At 65.0% G+C, this 16,762-nt stretch overlaps 1 protein-coding gene across 1 annotated transcript in view; it reads left to right on the forward strand.

The window, feature by feature from the left end:
- Positions 1–263: 263 nt before the first annotated feature.
- The window catches only part of MUC5AC (mucin 5AC, oligomeric mucus/gel-forming), a 40,636-nt gene continuing 24,137 nt past the window's right edge, over positions 264–16,762 (forward strand). The window contains exons 1-31 of the mRNA XM_070229186.1: positions 264–336; positions 2,083–2,157; positions 3,016–3,075; positions 3,310–3,571; positions 3,928–4,042; positions 4,454–4,544; positions 5,469–5,578; positions 5,716–5,929; positions 6,024–6,149; positions 6,412–6,529; positions 6,875–7,013; positions 7,261–7,371; positions 7,863–7,932; positions 8,010–8,147; positions 8,232–8,396; positions 8,772–8,866; positions 9,380–9,506; positions 9,690–9,945; positions 10,034–10,086; positions 10,434–10,534; positions 10,824–10,975; positions 11,190–11,328; positions 11,469–11,582; positions 11,756–11,935; positions 12,792–13,031; positions 13,283–13,439; positions 13,945–14,073; positions 14,526–14,676; positions 15,188–15,231; positions 15,326–15,514; positions 16,205–16,714. Coding sequence (XP_070085287.1) covers positions 264–336; positions 2,083–2,157; positions 3,016–3,075; positions 3,310–3,571; positions 3,928–4,042; positions 4,454–4,544; positions 5,469–5,578; positions 5,716–5,929; positions 6,024–6,149; positions 6,412–6,529; positions 6,875–7,013; positions 7,261–7,371; positions 7,863–7,932; positions 8,010–8,147; positions 8,232–8,396; positions 8,772–8,866; positions 9,380–9,506; positions 9,690–9,945; positions 10,034–10,086; positions 10,434–10,534; positions 10,824–10,975; positions 11,190–11,328; positions 11,469–11,582; positions 11,756–11,935; positions 12,792–13,031; positions 13,283–13,439; positions 13,945–14,073; positions 14,526–14,676; positions 15,188–15,231; positions 15,326–15,514; positions 16,205–16,714 — 4,504 coding nt within the window. The remainder of the gene's footprint in view (positions 337–2,082; positions 2,158–3,015; positions 3,076–3,309; positions 3,572–3,927; positions 4,043–4,453; positions 4,545–5,468; positions 5,579–5,715; positions 5,930–6,023; positions 6,150–6,411; positions 6,530–6,874; positions 7,014–7,260; positions 7,372–7,862; positions 7,933–8,009; positions 8,148–8,231; positions 8,397–8,771; positions 8,867–9,379; positions 9,507–9,689; positions 9,946–10,033; positions 10,087–10,433; positions 10,535–10,823; positions 10,976–11,189; positions 11,329–11,468; positions 11,583–11,755; positions 11,936–12,791; positions 13,032–13,282; positions 13,440–13,944; positions 14,074–14,525; positions 14,677–15,187; positions 15,232–15,325; positions 15,515–16,204; positions 16,715–16,762) is intronic.

Raw genomic sequence — 16,762 nt, forward strand, 5'->3', positions numbered from 1 at the left:
CCCGGCAGGAGGATGCACGTGAGCCAGGACTTGGGGACCCCTCAGGAAACTGGCCTGCACCTGGCAGATAACACTTGTCTCCAGCCGCCAGCCAGCTTGGAGTGAGTACCCACTGTTTACCTGGGTGAGGGGAACGCAGCCCTGCCCCGCCCACCACGTGAAGAGGCTGGGCTGGGGCCAGCTCTGGGGCTACAAAAGGCTCCTGCCGACTCGGGTGCCTCCTCAGAGGCCACCCCTGGGGACTTCTCCCCTTCCTCCACACGATGGGTGTCGGCCAGAGGAGGCTGGCCCCGCTCTGGGCCCTGGCTCTCGCCCTGGCCTGTGCCCAGCACACAGGTAAGGCTCGTGCTGGGTGGCTCTCCTAGGCCAGCCCTGGCCACAGCCCAGCGCCCCCATTGCTCTCCTGAGTCCTGGGGTGACCCTGGTCGCGGGTGAACAACAGGCAGCTCGGACGCCTTGCCCCAGCCTCCAGGCAAGCTGAGTGTGTCTGCGAGTGGCACCTGGCAGCTGGGCCCCTGCCCCTGGCTCCCACCATCTTGTAGTTTCCAGCTCGTGTGGTTGGATAGGGCTCTTGGGGTCTGTAGGGGTCCAAGTCGGAGCAGGGGCCTCTCTGGTCGGGCTGCTCCCCTGAGCTGGAGAAGCAGGAGCCCAGCGTCTCTGAGTCCTCTGCCCACCTTCCCTGTTCGCGGCCAGACCTTGGCCCACAGAGTTTGGTGTGTGTGTGTTTCTCTGCTGCTCGCTGCCCTCTGCCCCTGCCAGGCCCGGTCTGCAGGCTCTCGGACTGCTGGGCCAGCCTTGGGGAGCTGCCCGCCTGCCCTGGGAACCCCCCTCATGCATCCCCAGTTCACCAACTCACTTTCCCCCTCTGGGCCTCAATGGGCGGCTCCTGGGGGTCTCAGCCTTGAGTGGGGGTGCTGGTGAGGCCCACAGCTGTGAGGGTGTTGAGGAGAAGCTCACGGTCCCTGTGGCCCTCTGAGGGCCCCCTCCCATTGGGGCCTGCGCCTCCCTCCCTCTGTTTCCCAGGGGGCAGCTGGGTCCTGGACAGATGTGGGGTGACAGCGTGCTCCAGGGGGAGCCACCCAGGGTCGGGGGTGACGCTCCTGGGGCTCCTGGAATGGCAGGGCAGGACTCAGCAGTGTGGGGACCGCGACACAGCTTGCCGAGGTCCACGCTACCCCACAGGGCTCACACATCCGCCCCCAGCCTTCTGCTGCTGCCATTCAGACCCAGAGCCAGGAAGCTCTCCCTCCTGCCCTCTTGCTGGGCCGGCCCCCACCCCCTCCCCGGGCCTTCTCTCAGCACACCTCAGGATGAGGGCAGGTCGTCCCGGGGTGAGCCGAGGAAAGGGGGCATGCCTGGGGGTGAAGCTGTGCCCGCCCCCGTCCACACCATCCAGCCTGGGCCTGCCCCCTCAGGGTCCTGGGTGGTGGGCCAGACGCCCCTCCTGCCACACTGGCACAGCCACTGAGGACCCCAGAAATCAGCCTCATAGGGTCTGCCAGGTTTCTGAGGTGGCCTCGGCCCCCTGCCCTGGCCTCCCCTGTGCGGAGCCCTCACCTGCTTGGCGGCCCTGAGCACCCTGTGTAGGGTGCAGCCCTGTCCCCACTCTTGGCCCCTGGGGCCCCCAACCTGCTCCAAAGTTTCCTCCAGAGCCCTGTCACCCCCTGACCAGCCATCACAGGTCCGTGCTTTTTACTGTCTGATCCCTCAATGGGCCGTGGCACAGGGCAGGGTGTCGTCCCCGCGTCCCGAGCTGGGAGACCAGCGCCTGGCCCACGGTAGACACTCGGTGTGAATGAACAACAGTGAAGGAGCCAATGGTCCCTGGAGACACCAGCTTGGGGCTTCCCCCAACAAATGCTCGTGGGGCCAAGAAGAGGGGATATTCAAGGAGGGTTGTGCTCAGCTGTGGGCCTGGGGCGATCTCAGATGCTCAGCCACGTAGACAGAGACCCCTCCCCAACCCCACACACAGAGAACCCCGACCCGTTCCAGGTCCTTCCCTCCATGTGCCCCATCTGACAGCGAGGCGCCTGCCCTGCCTGCCCAGCTCAGGCCCTGTGCCCTCTCCTCTTCCCACAGGCCAGGCCCAGGACAGCTCCGCGGAACCCAGCTATGAGCACCCGGACGTCTCTCCCGTCGCCCAGGGGCCCAGCGGTGAGTGGACCCCCAGCTGTCAGAGCTGCCTTGCCCCGTCCCAGCGTGGCACAGCCCCCCGGGGACCACTCATGTTGGGCCACCACCAAGGGATCCGATCTTGGGGTACTGGAGGACACCCCCACATACATGGCCCTGGAGTGTCACCTGGCCGCCTCCTGCAGGCTACTTGCTGTCCCCCCATCACACTGCAGAAGGGAGTGCAGGCCAGCTGAGCTCCCTGCCATGTCTTCTCTTCTCCCTGCTAACTCCTGATATTTCAGCTGCACGTGCATTCTCTCGCCTTGAGCAGGGCTGGCGAGCAGCCTCTCTGGGTGTTTCTATGCTTGCCCTTGCTGGGCATGCAGGTCAGGGGATGTAGTCGGTGCAGTCCTTGGCAGCCCTGGGTGGGTGAGGGGCGGACCCAGCACGGCCAGACGCCCCAACAGAAGGGGAGGCTCCAGGGGCAAACCCAGCCGGTCTCAGTTTACATTTCCCCAGACTGGGAGAGGCTGTGCCTGGTCTCAGAACCCAGGGGAGGTGGTGAGCTGCTGATGTTGATACAGGCATTTTTGAGATTCCAGGCGCAAGGAACCCCCATGTGCAAACAGTGTCTGGGCCACATGGGCGTGAGCGCTCACGACCCCTGGGGTCCTCTCCCGGCGAGAATCCAGTGGAAAGGAACGGCCACTTGGCCTGCAGAAGTCTTTGCTGCCCTGTATTCAAGGGGCAGGGGGGCTGCACACACGGCAGAACCAAAGATGGCTTGGGAGTCAGCAGCCTCCAATGGCTAACTCTAAAACATGTCCTCAGACAAGAAGCCACGCCTGTGGGCGGTGGGGGCCGGGGCTGTGTGTTACCGTGACCCCATTCCCACAGGTGACCCACTTCGTGTGGTGACCATCCTCCCGCCTCTGAGGACCACCCCCGTGGTGCGAGGTGAGTGAGACCTCAAGAGGCTGGGCTGGGGGTGCCGCATTGACCGAGCTGTCCATCCCTCAGGCCGGGAGGGGCCGGCTGGCAAGGGGTGCCAGCTTTCCAGGTGGACAGTGAACAAGTATTGGAAAAGAGTCCAAGTCCCAGGATGCCCTGCCCTCGGGTGTCCCGGACTCGGGCGCATGGGGCGCGGGGCGGGGGCGGCACCTTCAGAACGGGCGGCTGCTTTGCCCACAGCCCTGAACCCAGCGCACAACGGGCGGGTGTGCAGCACCTGGGGCGACTTCCACTACAAGACCTTCGACGGCGATGTCTTCCGCTTCCCCGGCCTCTGCAACTACGTCTTCTCCGCGCACTGCGGGGCCGCCTACGAGGACTTCAACGTCCAGCTCCGCCGCGGCCGGGACTCCAACACCACCACACTGAGCAGGGTCGTCATGAAGCTTGATGGCATGGTCGTCGAGCTGACCCAGAGCTCCGTCCTGGTCAACGGCCGCCTGTGAGCTTGGGCCCCTGGGACAGCCAGGGGCATTTCCGGGTGGTCGTGGGAGGGATATGGGCAAGTCGCTGACAGAGGAGTGGGGTGCTGGCCTCCCCAGACCCTGCGCTGTGCCCACCTGCTTCTCCTGGGGGCCCCAGGCTCTTAATCTGCCCCTGGAAGCGGGCCCCTTCCTTGTTCTTCGTGACACCAGAGCTCCAGGGTCCCCTGTCCTTCTCACACCCACTGGCACTGTCCTCGGGCACCATGAACTGATCACTAACATGCTCTTAGGGACCCTCTCTGTCTGAGCTCCAGACCTGTGTTGTCCCGAACTGGCGTGCCCTCAGCGCCTCACCTGGGCCCTCTCTCTGCAGAGTTCGGCTGCCCTTCAGCCAGTCCGGGGTCCTCATTGAGCACAGCAGCAGCTACCTGAAGGTGGTGGCCAGGCTGGGCCTGGTCTTCATGTGGAACCAGGATGACAGCCTCCTGGTGAGGCCAGGGGCGGGGACCAGGGGGCCAGGGGCCGGGGGCCAGGGGCTGGGCACAAACCTCCAGCCTGGCAGCCTCCCCAAGGAGGGAAGAAAGTGCTCTGGGTGGAGGTGGGTGGGAAGGTCAGAGCCCACCCCACATGGCCAGTGAGGATTGGGGCCCAGCCACTAATGGAGCCCCAGGGTCTCCACCCCCGAGACAGAGAGCCTGCGTGTGTGGGGCATCTCCTTCAGGACAGAGCCCTGCTCAGGGTCACAGCTAGGTGGAGCATGGGGAGGGTACACGGCCCGTGTCTCCTCTGTGAGAAGCCCCAGTCCATCCTTGGGAATGTCAGCCTCCACTCTGGTCTGTCCTTCTCGTCCTGGGGCGTCCCCGGTGGGGCCAGGCATCCAACACGTCCTCTCCTTCCAGCTGGAGTTGGATAACAAATACGCCAACCAGACCTGTGGGCTCTGCGGAGACTTCAACGGTGTCCCCATCTTCAACGAGTTCTTCTCCCACAGTAAGCCTCCCCCCATCCCTATGGGCATGGCCAGCCCCTGCCCCGTCTGCTCCCGGCTCCTTCCCAGTGCTCCCTGAAGACTGCCTTCTGGGATCCCAAGTCAGATGTCTTCAACTTGCGTGTGCACACACACACGCAGACCTATACACACGCACAATTCCCACAGAGTCATGTACATGCATGCACGCACACACCTGCACACACCCACATGATCCCAGCATGCACATATGCACACATGCACACACCACGCAATCCCAGCATGCACGCACGCACACACATGTGTACACACACATACACACACGTGCACACAGTCCTAGCACGCCAGTACACTCTCAGCAGTACAGCCGGAAACAAAACTTTCGCTGGGCCCTCTTGTCCTCAGAGCAGTTGCTCTGGGCAGTGGGTGCCCCGACCACACGCCCTCACCTGAAATTACAGACTTGCCTCCAGTGAGACCCTAGCACTGCTCCTGGAGTCTCTGCCACCAGGCCGTGGCCCTTCGTGTGACCAGCACTAGCCAGAGCCCTCCATTCCCGGCTCCCCTCCACCAGGCGCATGAAGCCCACCCATAGGGGCTTCATGGTGGGGGACCGAGCCTGCCCAGGTGTCCAGTGTCCCTGGCCAGGTAGGCCCAGTGCAGGCTTGGCTTGGCTCTGAGGGCTGGCAGGAGCCTACAGTCACTCTCCAGCCTTCTGGGCTGTGTGTGGGCCACGGAGCGTCAGACGCACCTCAGCCCACCACCCACAGCCCCCAACACCCCCGTGGTTCCTCAGCTCCTCTCCCGACCCCCCAGATGTCCTGCGTAGCTGCTGCTTAACCTGGCAGTGTGGACGGAGGGGGCGGGCATAGGTGGGACACCTCAGGTGTTGTGGGGCAGCAAGGGCCACCGAGCCTGTACAGAGCCCAGTGTTGTGCTTCCTGCAGACGTCAAGCTGACCCCCTTCGAGTTTGGGAACCTGCAGAAGATGGATGGCCCCATGGAGCAGTGTCAGGACCCCATCCCAGCGTCCCCGGCGAATTGCTCGACCGACGTTGTAAGCCCAGGAGTGAAGGGGGCCCAGCAGGGGGCGGGGGTCATGCTCCCACAAGCCACTGGCAGAGGCAGTGGGGGTCTGTGAACCCAGGGGATGCCCGGAGCCTGGATTCAGCGTGGCCCCGGCCTTTGCCCCAGGGCGTCTGCAAGGAGATCCTGAGCAGCCAGATGTTCTCGAGCTGCAACACCCTGGTGGACGTGGGCAGCTACGTGGAGGCCTGCCAGCAGGACCTCTGCCTCTGCGAGCATAGCAACCTGACCAGCTGCCTCTGCCACACCCTGGCTGAGTATTCCCGCCAGTGCGCCCACGCCGGGGGGCTGCCGCGGGACTGGAGGAGCCCCGACCTCTGCCGTGAGTGCCCCACCCGGCCTAAGCTGTCACTCTGTCCTGCCTCGGGCCCTGGGGCAGGGGCTGGACGTGACATGGCCCGTCCTCCCCCCTGCAGCCGTGAAGTGCCCCCTCAACCTGCAGTACCGCGAGTGCGGCTCGCCCTGCTCGGACACCTGCTCCAACCGGGAACACTCCCAGCTCTGCGAGGACCACTGCGTCGCCGGCTGCTTCTGCCCCGAGGGTGAGAGGGGCCCTACCCCCATGCCCCCCCGAAATCACACAGATGCATCCTGGGTCCCCAGAGGGCTGGCGCTCCCACGCCAGATACTTAGAAGGAAGGCCCCTCTGACCCAACTCGTGGCCTCCCCGGGCCCTCTTGTTCTCAGTCTGAGGACCTGCCAGGGGCCAGGGCCACCACAGGCAGAGGGCTGGTCCCCTCCACGTGGTCACCTGATGGACAAAGCCCGGCACCTGCCACATGGCCTACCTGCCTGCCTCTGCAGGGATGGTGCTCGATGACATTGGCCAGACCGGCTGTGTCCCTGTGTCCCAGTGCTCCTGTGTGTACAACGGGGCCACCTATGCTTCGGGGGCCGTATACTCCACAGACTGCACCAACTGGTAAGACCCTGGGGCCCTGCCCTCCTGTTCCCCCAGAACCTGCCGTGGGATGGCCACTGCCCTCCCATCCTTTCTGGACCTGCTGTGGGATGGCTACTGCCCTCCTGCCCCTTCTGGACCTGCCCTGGGTCGTCCCCTCTAGGGGCCATGGCCCGGACACTGGCCGTCCTCTCTCACTTGGGGCCCTGGGCACAGGCCGGTAGGCCCCCAGGCAGATGCTGACGGGCCCAGTGTCTGTGGGGACGCAGACAGGCCTGCGCGAGACCCCTGCCCACCCACTGATGCAGAGGCCCGGGTTTGGATGCTCCCCGGGCCAGCACACACATGATCTCTCACCGCTCTCAGCACCTGTTCCGGAGGGCGGTGGAGCTGCCAGGAGGTGCCGTGCCTAGGCACCTGCTCCGTGCTGGGCGGTGCCCACTTCTCCACGTTCGACGAGCGGCTGTACACTGTGCATGGTGACTGCACCTACGTGCTGACCAAGGTACAGGCCCTGGGGCCCCGCCCCAAAGAGCAGCCTTGGGACCCCGCCCGGCCCTGGGTCCATACCCAGCCCTCCCCTGCCCAGGCTGAATGTGGCTGCTGCACCTGGGGCCACCCAGATGCTGAGTCCTCCAGGAACTGCCCCTGCTCCTGGCCCGGGCCCCACAGGGGTTCCAGGGTGGGCAGGGAGGAGGGGAAGGTGAGGCAGGCTGGGGCTGTGGGGTGGAGCATGAGGACCGTGTCTGCAGCCCTGCAACAGCAGCGCCTTCACCGTGCTGGCTGAGCTGCGCAAGTGCGGGCTGACGGACAGCGAGACTTGCCTCAAGAGCCTGACGCTGAGCCTGGACGGGGGCCAGACGGTGAGCGGGGACCCTGGGTGCTGGGGGAGGGTGCCCGTCTCCTGAGGCAAGTGACCCCTGCCTAAGCCATTGCATGGCCAGAGGAGGCTCCCGCCCCATTCACTGTGTCCACCTCTCGGGGGTCTTCTGAGTTTCATCCCCAGACAGAACACCCAGGACCTGCCCGGGGCCTCCGCACCCACCCCAACCGGCCCAGGATAGGGGGACTCGGGGGCCTCCCGGCAGCACGGCTTCTTTGCCGAAGTCGGTTTCTCTATTTTATAAAATCAATTTGGTTTTCCTGTGACTGAAAAGTGCAGGACCCTCGTAGGAAACCTAGGATGGGCGGGGGGGGGGGGGGGGGGGGACGCGGGTCATCAGCCCCTCCTCACGGGAGCCTGCGCCCCTGCAGGCAGAGGTGTTGCAGGCACATTTCACAGCCTCTGGGGGCCGCTGGGGGTGCAGCCGTCCCTGGTCGGCCCCTCGTTCACCCTGCTCTGTGCTGCGCCCAGGTCATCGTGGTCAAGGCCAGCGGGGAGGTATTCGTCAACCAGATCTACACCCAGCTGCCAGTCTCAGCAGGTGAGGGCGCCGGCCCTGGCCCCCCAAAGGTGCTGCCCCTCACGCCCCTCTGACATCCTTGTCCCCTGTGTCCGCAGCCAACGTCACGCTCTTCAGACCCTCGACCTTCTTTATCATCGTCCAGACCAACCTGGGCCTGCAGCTGGAGGTGCAGCTGGTGCCCGCCATGCAGGTGTTCGTGAGGCTGGCGCCCACACTCCGGGGGCTGACCTGCGGTGAGAGGCGCCACCTGCCCTGGGGGCCCGAGCTACCCTTGTGGCCAGGGCACTCAGGGCATCACTCCACCCTCCCATCTGCAGGTCTCTGCGGGAACTTCAACAGCGTCCAGGCGGACGACTTCCGGACACTCAGTGGCGTGGTGGAGGGCACGGCCGCCGCCTTTGCCAACACCTGGAAGACCCAGGCCGCCTGCCCCAACGTCAAGAACAGCTTCGAGGACCCCTGCTCCCTCAGCGTGGAGAACGGTATGTGTGTCAGGCCGGCGGGCCACCTGGCTGCTGGTGCCCCTGGCAGTGAGGTCCAGGCACGGGCTCCAGCTTCCACTCCGGCCCTGAAGGGGGTAGGTCAGGGGGTTAACAGGCAAGCCTGCCAACATGTGTGCAGTTCGTGGAAAGTTCTGGAAGGAAAGGAACAGGGTGCTGCCCGGGTGCAGGGAGGAGCGTGGAGGCCCGCATGCCTGCCCACCCAGGCTGGCGGAGGACCCCCGGAACCGGCTCTTGCCTGGCGCTGCTTTAGGCAGAGCAGTGGGAATTCAGGGTGAAAGGAAGGCTGCATGTCTCTGTGTGGCTTCTGTCTGAGGCCAAGCGCCCGGCCACTGACCCCACCTCCCCTGTCCACAGAGAAGTACGCTCAGCACTGGTGCTCGCAGCTGACGGACCCCCAAGGCCCCTTTGCCGGGTGCCACGGCGCGGTCAATCCCAGCAGCTACTACTCGGTAACTGCCCACCGGCTCTGCCCTCCGGCCACGCAGCCGCCCTCAGGGGGTCTGGGATGGTCCAGCATGGTCCTGAGGGCTGTGGCAGCGGGGTCTGGGGCCAGCAGGCTCTTGGTCTCCATCCGCCTTGTCCCGCTTTATTCATTCTTTCCCTCCCTCCCTCACCACACGCTTGCTGTTTGCCCTGTGCCCCCAGCCCTACATCAGGCATGGGGGCAAACCCCGAGCATCTAGCCTGCTGGGCCTCAGGGCCAGATGAGAGATTGGTGGTGCCCAAGATGCTCTGGGGTCTGAGGCCGACGTGCAGGCCTGGACCTGCTGGGTCACCAAGAAAAAGGGCCGGTGTCCTTCCAGCAGCCCCGCCCAGTTGGGGAGCTCAGCCTGGAGATGCTCAAGGGCACTGGCGAGGGCTCAGGGAGGGGTCCTGGAGGAGGCAAGGGGCCGGCAGTGTGGGGGGTGCTCACTGTGTGTGGGCTGGGGTCCCTGATGGCCCCCCACCGTTCCCGTCCCCAGAACTGCATGTTCGACACGTGCAACTGTGAGAAGAGCGAAGTGTGCCTGTGCGCGGCTCTGTCCTCCTACGTGTGGGCCTGCGCCGCCCGGGGCGTGCTGCTCAGCGGCTGGAGAGATGGCGTCTGCAGTGAGTATGCAGGGAGCCTGAGGCCCACAAGCCCTGGGGTAGGTGCTCCATGGGCCCCCATCCCCTGCTCTGGGCTCAGAGGCCAAAGAGGGGGGAACTGGTGGGGACCGGGGAGCCAGGAGGGCCTGTAGGGACAACTGCTGGCTCTGTCCTGAGCACTGCCCGTTTCTTGGCATCCCACAGCGAAGCCCATGACCACCTGCCCCAAGTCGATGACCTACCAATACCACATCAGCACCTGCCAGCCCACCTGCCGTGCCCGAAGCGAAGACGACGTCACCTGTGGCATCAGCTTCGTCCCCGTGGACGGCTGCACCTGCCCCAACGACACCTTCCTGGATGACACGGGCAAGTGTGTGCCAGCCACCAGCTGTCCCTGCTACCTCGGAGGCTCTGTGGTCCCCAACGGGGAGTCTCTGCACGAGAGCGGGGCTGTCTGGTAAGAATCCCTGTCGGGCAGGCGGGCGGACAGCGGGACAGCGGGACCAGTGGGGCTGAGCTGCCCTCTGACCACCCTTTCCTCACAGCACCTGCACCCAGGGCAGGCTGACCTGCATTGGAGGCCATACCCCTGCCCCAGGTGAGCCCACCAGGGAGGGCGGGAGGGGCTGTGGTTATCTAACCCCCAAGATTCGTGTTGACGCTCCCCACGTCAGCATGGCTGGTGGGTGTTGATCAGCATCTCTGTCAGGCTGGTCTATGCCCTCTGGGCTCAGTGAGGGGGCGGCAAGGGTGTATGGGCCTCACATACACACCACACACATGCACACGCATGGACAGACACACACGTGCTGGCCACACCCCAGGGCAGCCACAGACTCGGCTGTTGGGAAACACATACGTCGAGCGTACAGCAGCCTGTGTCCCTCAGCACGAGCCTGGCGGGTGGAGCTCGGGGTCCCCTGAACGACCCTCTCCCCTCCCCAGTCTGTGCCTCACCCATGGTCTACTTCGACTGCCGCAACGCCACGCCCGGGGCCGCCGGGGCTGGCTGTCAGAAGAGCTGCCACACCCTGGACATGGACTGTGTAAGTGTCCCCAGTGCCCCTGTGACCCCCCAGTGACCTCTGAGAACCCTGATGACCCTGATGAATCCCGATGACCCCACACCTGCTCTGCCCTCGAGAGCACCTGCAGAGATGCCCACCCAGGCCAGTCCCAAGAGGACCCCTGCCCGCAGGCTTCCTGGGCCCCCTGCCCTGTGGCCCCTGAGCAGGCCAGCCGGCAGGATGCAGGCCCTGCTAAAGGGCCTGGAGAGGGCGCTTTGCTCTCCATCTGTCCCCAAGACCACTCATCTGTGTCTGCCCTGCCCCACAGTATAGCTCCCAGTGCGTGTCCGGCTGCGTGTGTCCCCAAGGGCTGGTGGCTGACGGCCAAGGTGGCTGCATCGCTGCGGCTGACTGTCCCTGTGTGCACAACGAGGCCAGCTACCAGGCCGGCCAGACCATCCGGGTGGGCTGCAACACCTGGTACGTGGGGGGGCTCGGAGCCCCATCCTAGGAGGCGGGAATGCAGAGGGGTCCTGTCGCTGGTGGTGCAGCCACCCAGCCCGCCTGTGTCCCCTGCTCAGGGCCTGAAGGCTGACCCCCATCAGGCACCCGAAAGGCCCCTTGGGGGCCTCTAGGAGGGGCACCCGTCCCCCCCCCGCCGGCTTTGGCCTGACGGGCAGCTCCCCCACCCCAGCACCTGCAAGAGCAGAGTGTGGCAGTGCACGGATGAGCCCTGCCTGGCCACCTGCGCCGTTTACGGGGACGGCCACTACCTCACCTTCGACGGGCAGCGCTACAGCTTCAGCGGGGACTGCGAGTACACGCTGGTCCAGGTATGGGGCCCCCTGCTCTCGAGTAGCCTGGCGCTCCTGCAGTGTGTCCCCCGGACGGCCCCGACCTGGCCTCTCTACTTCCTGGCGGGAAGGTGGGCAGGGCCGGCCTCACCTCTGGGACACCCTCCTCCTCCCCCTAGGACCACTGTGGCCAGAACAGCAGCGCCCAGGAAGCCTTCCGTGTCGTCACCGAGAATGTCCCCTGTGGCACCACGGGGACCACCTGCTCCAAGGCCATCAAGATCTTCCTGGGGGTGAGTGGGGGGTGGGTGGGGGCCAGGGGCACCCCCTTGGGAGGCTCCAGGGAGACCCTAGGAAGGCTGCACTCCCATGGCCAAGCCAAGACAGGCGCCGCAGGGCCGATGGACCCACCCAGGTGGTGGCCCAGGGTCCTCACCCAGGCCCTGAGGGACCCTTCCTTATGCAGAGTTACGAGCTGAAGCTGAGTGATGGGAAAGTGGAGGTGATTGAGAAGGGTGCAGGGCGGGAGGTGCCCTACTCCATCCGCCATATGGGCATCTACCTGGTGGTGGACACCGAGGTCGGCCTGCTGCTGCTGTGGGACAAGAAGACCAGCATCTTCATCAGGCTCAGCCCCGAGTTCAAGGTGAGGCCCTGGTCCAGAACGGCCGCCCTCACCCCCAGACCGAGGGCTGGCTGGAAACAGGGGGCATGGGGTAGGGGCAGAGAGACAGAGAAAGACAGAGAGACAGGGAGAGACAGAGAGAGAGATGGCGACAGAGACGAGGCGAGACAGAGAGGAAGGCCTGACCCCAGTCTCGCCTCCAGGGAGGTGGGAAGGCCGAGACCCTTTGCTGGGTGTGTTAGTGTCCTGTGGCTGCCGAACGAATTGTCACAAGCTGCTGGCTCCTTCTCTCGGGCTTTGGGACACTGGAAGTCCAGTCCAGGTGTCCCAGGGCTGTGCTCCCTCCAGAGGCTCTAGGGGAGGACCCTTCCTGCCCCACCCACCTTCTGGTGGCCCCAGGCCTTCTTGAGCTTGTGGTCTCATCACCCCAACTTCTGCCTCCGTCCTCACGTTCCTGTCATCACTCTGTGTGTGACTTTGTCCAAATTTCCCTCATCTTATAAGGACACCAGTCCACTGGATCAGCCCATCCTGATCCAGGACGCCCTCATCGTAACTGAATCCCATCCACAGAGACCCTATTTCCACATGAGGCTGTGCTCAGGGGTCCCAGAATCAGGGCCTGAGCCTGCCTCTGGGGGACACCATTTAGCCCACTATGCTGTTTCTCCCATGCCTTTCCTCCGGGAGAAACTGAGGCACAGCCCCATGGCCTCTGTGCCAAGTGGGGCTGCACGGGATTCGCCCTCCCTACTCCTCCTCCTGGGGTCTCCTGAGGAAAGTGTGGGCCCCAGTGGGAGGAAGAGGGTTCGGAGGGGCCTGGGCCCTCCTGTGCATGCCCTGAGCACCTGGGCCCCGTCCGTCTCTGCGTCTGCAGGGAAGGGTCTGCGGGCTGTGTGGGAACTTCGATGACAACGCCGTCAACGACTTCACCACGAGGAGCCAGTCCGTGGTGGGCAACGCGCTGGAGTTCGGCAACAGCTGGAAGTTCTCCCCGTCCTGCCCGGATGCCCCAGCCCCCAAGGACCCCTGCAGCGCCAACCCGTACCGAAAGTCCTGGGCCCAGAAGCAGTGCAGCATCATCAACAGCGCCACCTTCGCCACCTGTCATGCCCACGTATGAAGCCAGGGGCTGGGGGTGTTGGGGGCTCCTCTGGGCACCTGGGGAGGAAGGGACCCTTGCTGGGGTGGGGGCTTCCCTTCAGGACAGGCCTGTGGCTGGTAGGATGGGTCTGACCAGCCGTGGGGGACCACACATCTGCTCTCCTGAGCTCCGGGGAAAACTGCTGAGGCCAACACGGGGCCATGGGCCTGATCCCCAAGGATACTTGGGGGAGTGTCCTGAGTCTGAAGCCTCCCCCCCCACAGGTGGAGCCGGCCAAGTATTACGAGGCCTGCGTGAGTGACGCATGTGCCTGCGATTCTGGGGGCGACTGCGAGTGCTTCTGCACGGCCGTGGCCGCCTACGCCCAGGCCTGCCACGAGGTGGGCGTGTGCGTGTCCTGGCGGTCCCCGGACGTCTGCCGTGAGTGCACAGGGATGTGTCCATCGGGGGGCGGGGGGGGTGCGGCATATGTGGGCGGCAAAGCAGTGTCCACCCACCGACGGGAGAGGAGAGAAGGCTTGGGAAGGAAATAAAATGGGGGACTTGTTGCTGATGGAGGTGTGGCAGGCATGGTAGAACATTCCGGAGCCAAAATGTCAGCAGAGGGCCCAGCCCAGGTGGAGCCTAGCTGGAGGGGAATTAGTGCCGGAGCTGCTCTGGCTGGAGTCTCCACCCTGGAGGGTGGCACCCCCAAGAAGCCAGGGCGAGACCCCCAGCTAGCCACCCTCGCCATGGCCCTGTTTTACTCTTGGGCATCCTAGGCCCACGCCCTCCATGGCCACATCTGGGAGGCACAGGGGAGCCCACAGGACGTGGTCAAAGGTCAGGGTGCAGGGGAGCCTGCATGGGTCCGAGGCTGTCCTTCCAGGCGGCACTCCCCCCAGGTGCTGAGAGCCCGGCCACTGAGCCGCCCTCTCTCCTGCAGCTCTCTTCTGCGACTACTACAACCCCGAGGGCCAGTGCGAGTGGCACTATCAGCCCTGCGGGGCGCCCTGCATGAAGACCTGCCAGAACCCCAGTGGCCAGTGCCTGCATGACGTGCGTGGCCTAGAAGGTGCGCTGTGCCCTGCTGGCCTGAGAGGGGCTGTCCTGGGGACCCTGTGGGCGGGGCTGGGGTCTGTACCGGGTACCCTGTGGGCGGGGCTGGGGTCTGTACTGGGGACCCTGTGATCTCAGATGGGGTCTTTCCTGGGGTCCCCGAGGTCAGCGTTGAGGTCTTTTCTAGGGTTCTCATGGTTGGTGTTGGGGTCTTTCCTGGGGTCTCTGTGTTTGGAGTTAGGGTCTGTCCTGGGGTCCCCATGGGTAGGGCTGGAGTCTGTCCTGGGGATCCTAGGACCCTCGGCTAGGCTGGACTCCTCTTGACCCCCTGAGGTGACTTTGTGGGCGCAGCCTGAAGATCCCCCCGGTATTGTGGGCCAGGCCCAGGACTGGAAAGTGAGCAGAGGCCGTGGGGGTGAGGCGGCCAGGCAGTCATCTGGCTGAGACTCAGGCTTCTCTGGCCCGCAGGCTGTTACCCCAAGTGCCCAGCCGAGGCCCCCCTCTTTGACGAGGACCAGATGCAGTGTGTGGCCACATGCCCACAGTCACCCTGCCGCATCCAGGGCAAGTCATACCAGCCAGGAACGCCGGTCCCCTCAGATGAGAACTGCCATTCCTGGTGAGTCGCTGGGCCAGAGGTGTCAGGAGCCTGGAACATGGGGTCATTTGCCTGACCCACCACCCTCAGAGCAAGCGCCCCCTCCCTCGGGGCCTCATCCCTTCAGGGCCAGGAGGGGTCTCCACAGCCTGGTTTTCCTGTGGGGTCTGACCAGGTGCCCCCTGTTGCAAGAGGCGGGTGGGGGCCTCGGGGTGAAGGGAAGAGGGAAATGCAGGGTGGGCAGAGGGGAAGCTGAGCCATGACGCCACCCCGAGGATCCCTGGGACAGACGCCCCAGAGAGGAAAGGCCATCAGAACACCAGTGGGGCTCCTCGGCCGTGCCGGACCCCCACCTCCACTGGTCATTGATTGGAAGGAGGCCCCCCGAGAGGGTCTGACCTCAGGCTCCCTGTCTACTGGCAGGGCTGAGATGCAGCCCCAGGGCACCCCTGTGGGGGCTGGTCCCACTTGTCCACCCTGGCGCAGGGGGACACCTGCACCCCTAGACCCACCTTCTTCCTTCTGTCGCCAGCGTTTGCACAGAGAGTGGCGTGCAGTGCACCTACGACGCCGAGGGTGAGCAGCGGGCAGCCTTCCTCAGGTCTGGGGTCTTGGGGTCGCCACCCGCGCCCCAGCCCCCTATAGCGCTCTGCCACTCTGCTCCCCACAGCCTGTGTCTGCACCTACGATGGGCAGCGCTTCCGCCCGGGGCACGTCATCTACCACACGACGGACGGCACAGGGGGTTGCATCTCTGCCCACTGCGGCACCAATGGCACTATCGACCGGAGGGTCTACGCCTGCAGCTCCACCACCCCCGCCCCCCAAACCACCTTCTCCTTCTCCACAGCCCCACTCGGTAAGGCGGACACATTGGGTACTGTGCAGGGCTGTCCTTCGCCCTGAGAATCAGGAGCGGGCAGAGGGCCTTTCCTTCTGGCAGCCTCCCTACAGCTGGAAAGGGTCAGCCTCTCCAAATCTCCTTGGCAGGCCAGATGTCCCCAGGGTGACTTCAGGGCTGGGGCTCCCAGCCGGGGTGGTGGCTGCGAGGCGGGCCGGGAGGAGGACCACCGAAAGCACACCTGGGGGTCCCCACCCCATTCACTGCACCGCCCCCCACCCCATTGCACTGAGCACCAGGCACCCCCAAGACCTCTCCCTTTTTTAGGGAAGCATCTTAGGGCCTTTCCAGAGCTTCCCCCAAGAAGGAAGAGCCCCATAACTCTGGCTTTTGGGGGCCCCATGGTTCAGCTCAGAGCCTGCTTGGGGAGCAGGCTTCCTTTGAACGAGAGCAGTTCACCCACTTGCTCAGTGGCTGTGTGCTCTGCACCTGCTGCGTGCTGGGCTTCCTGCTGGCTTGGTGCCCGCTCTCCCCACACTCCCCTCTTGGGTGGAGACAGACAGACAGACTGACATGGTGAGACCCACAAGGCTGCTGATGGACAGGAGGAAGCACAGGAGACGACGGGGGTGGGGGGGGGTCCTCGAGGATCCCGAGCGAGTGCAGGCCTCTGACATTGGGCCCTCCTGTCTTCTCTTCTGCCCTCAGTGGTGAGCTCGACACGCCTGCCGGTTACGTACCCCAGTCCCACCGAGAGCACTCCGAGCAGTGCCCCAGCCAGCCCCACGGGCACGACCCCCAGGCCCACGCCCTCGACAGCTTCCACCTCGCCTCACCCGGACTGTGGGGAGGAGTGCCAGTGGTCGGCGTGGCTGGACATCAGCCGTCCGGGACGGGGCATCGACAGTGGTGACTTTGACACGCTGGAGAACCTCCGTGCCCATGGGTACCAGGTTTGCCGGGTGCCGAGGGCGGTGGAGTGCCGAGCCGAGGCTGCCCCCGAGGTGCCACTCCAAATCCTGGGGCAGCGTGTGGAGTGCAGCCCAGCAGTGGGGCTGACCTGTTACAACAAAGACCAAGCTTCAGGGCTCTGTGACAACTACCAGATCAAAATCTTGTGCTGTTCCCCCCTGCCCTGCACCACCTCTGGTGATGCAGCGCAGACCACCCCTCCTGCAACCTCCAGGACAACTGAAACTGGGCCCACGCCAGGGACGAGCAGGGTCACTTCTGTGCCGACAGGGAGCACGGCTTCTCCAGCCCTTG

The sequence above is a fragment of the Equus caballus genome, chromosome 12, assembly GCF_041296265.1.
Source record: "Equus caballus isolate H_3958 breed thoroughbred chromosome 12, TB-T2T, whole genome shotgun sequence".
Classification (NCBI taxonomy): Eukaryota; Metazoa; Chordata; class Mammalia; order Perissodactyla; family Equidae; genus Equus; species Equus caballus.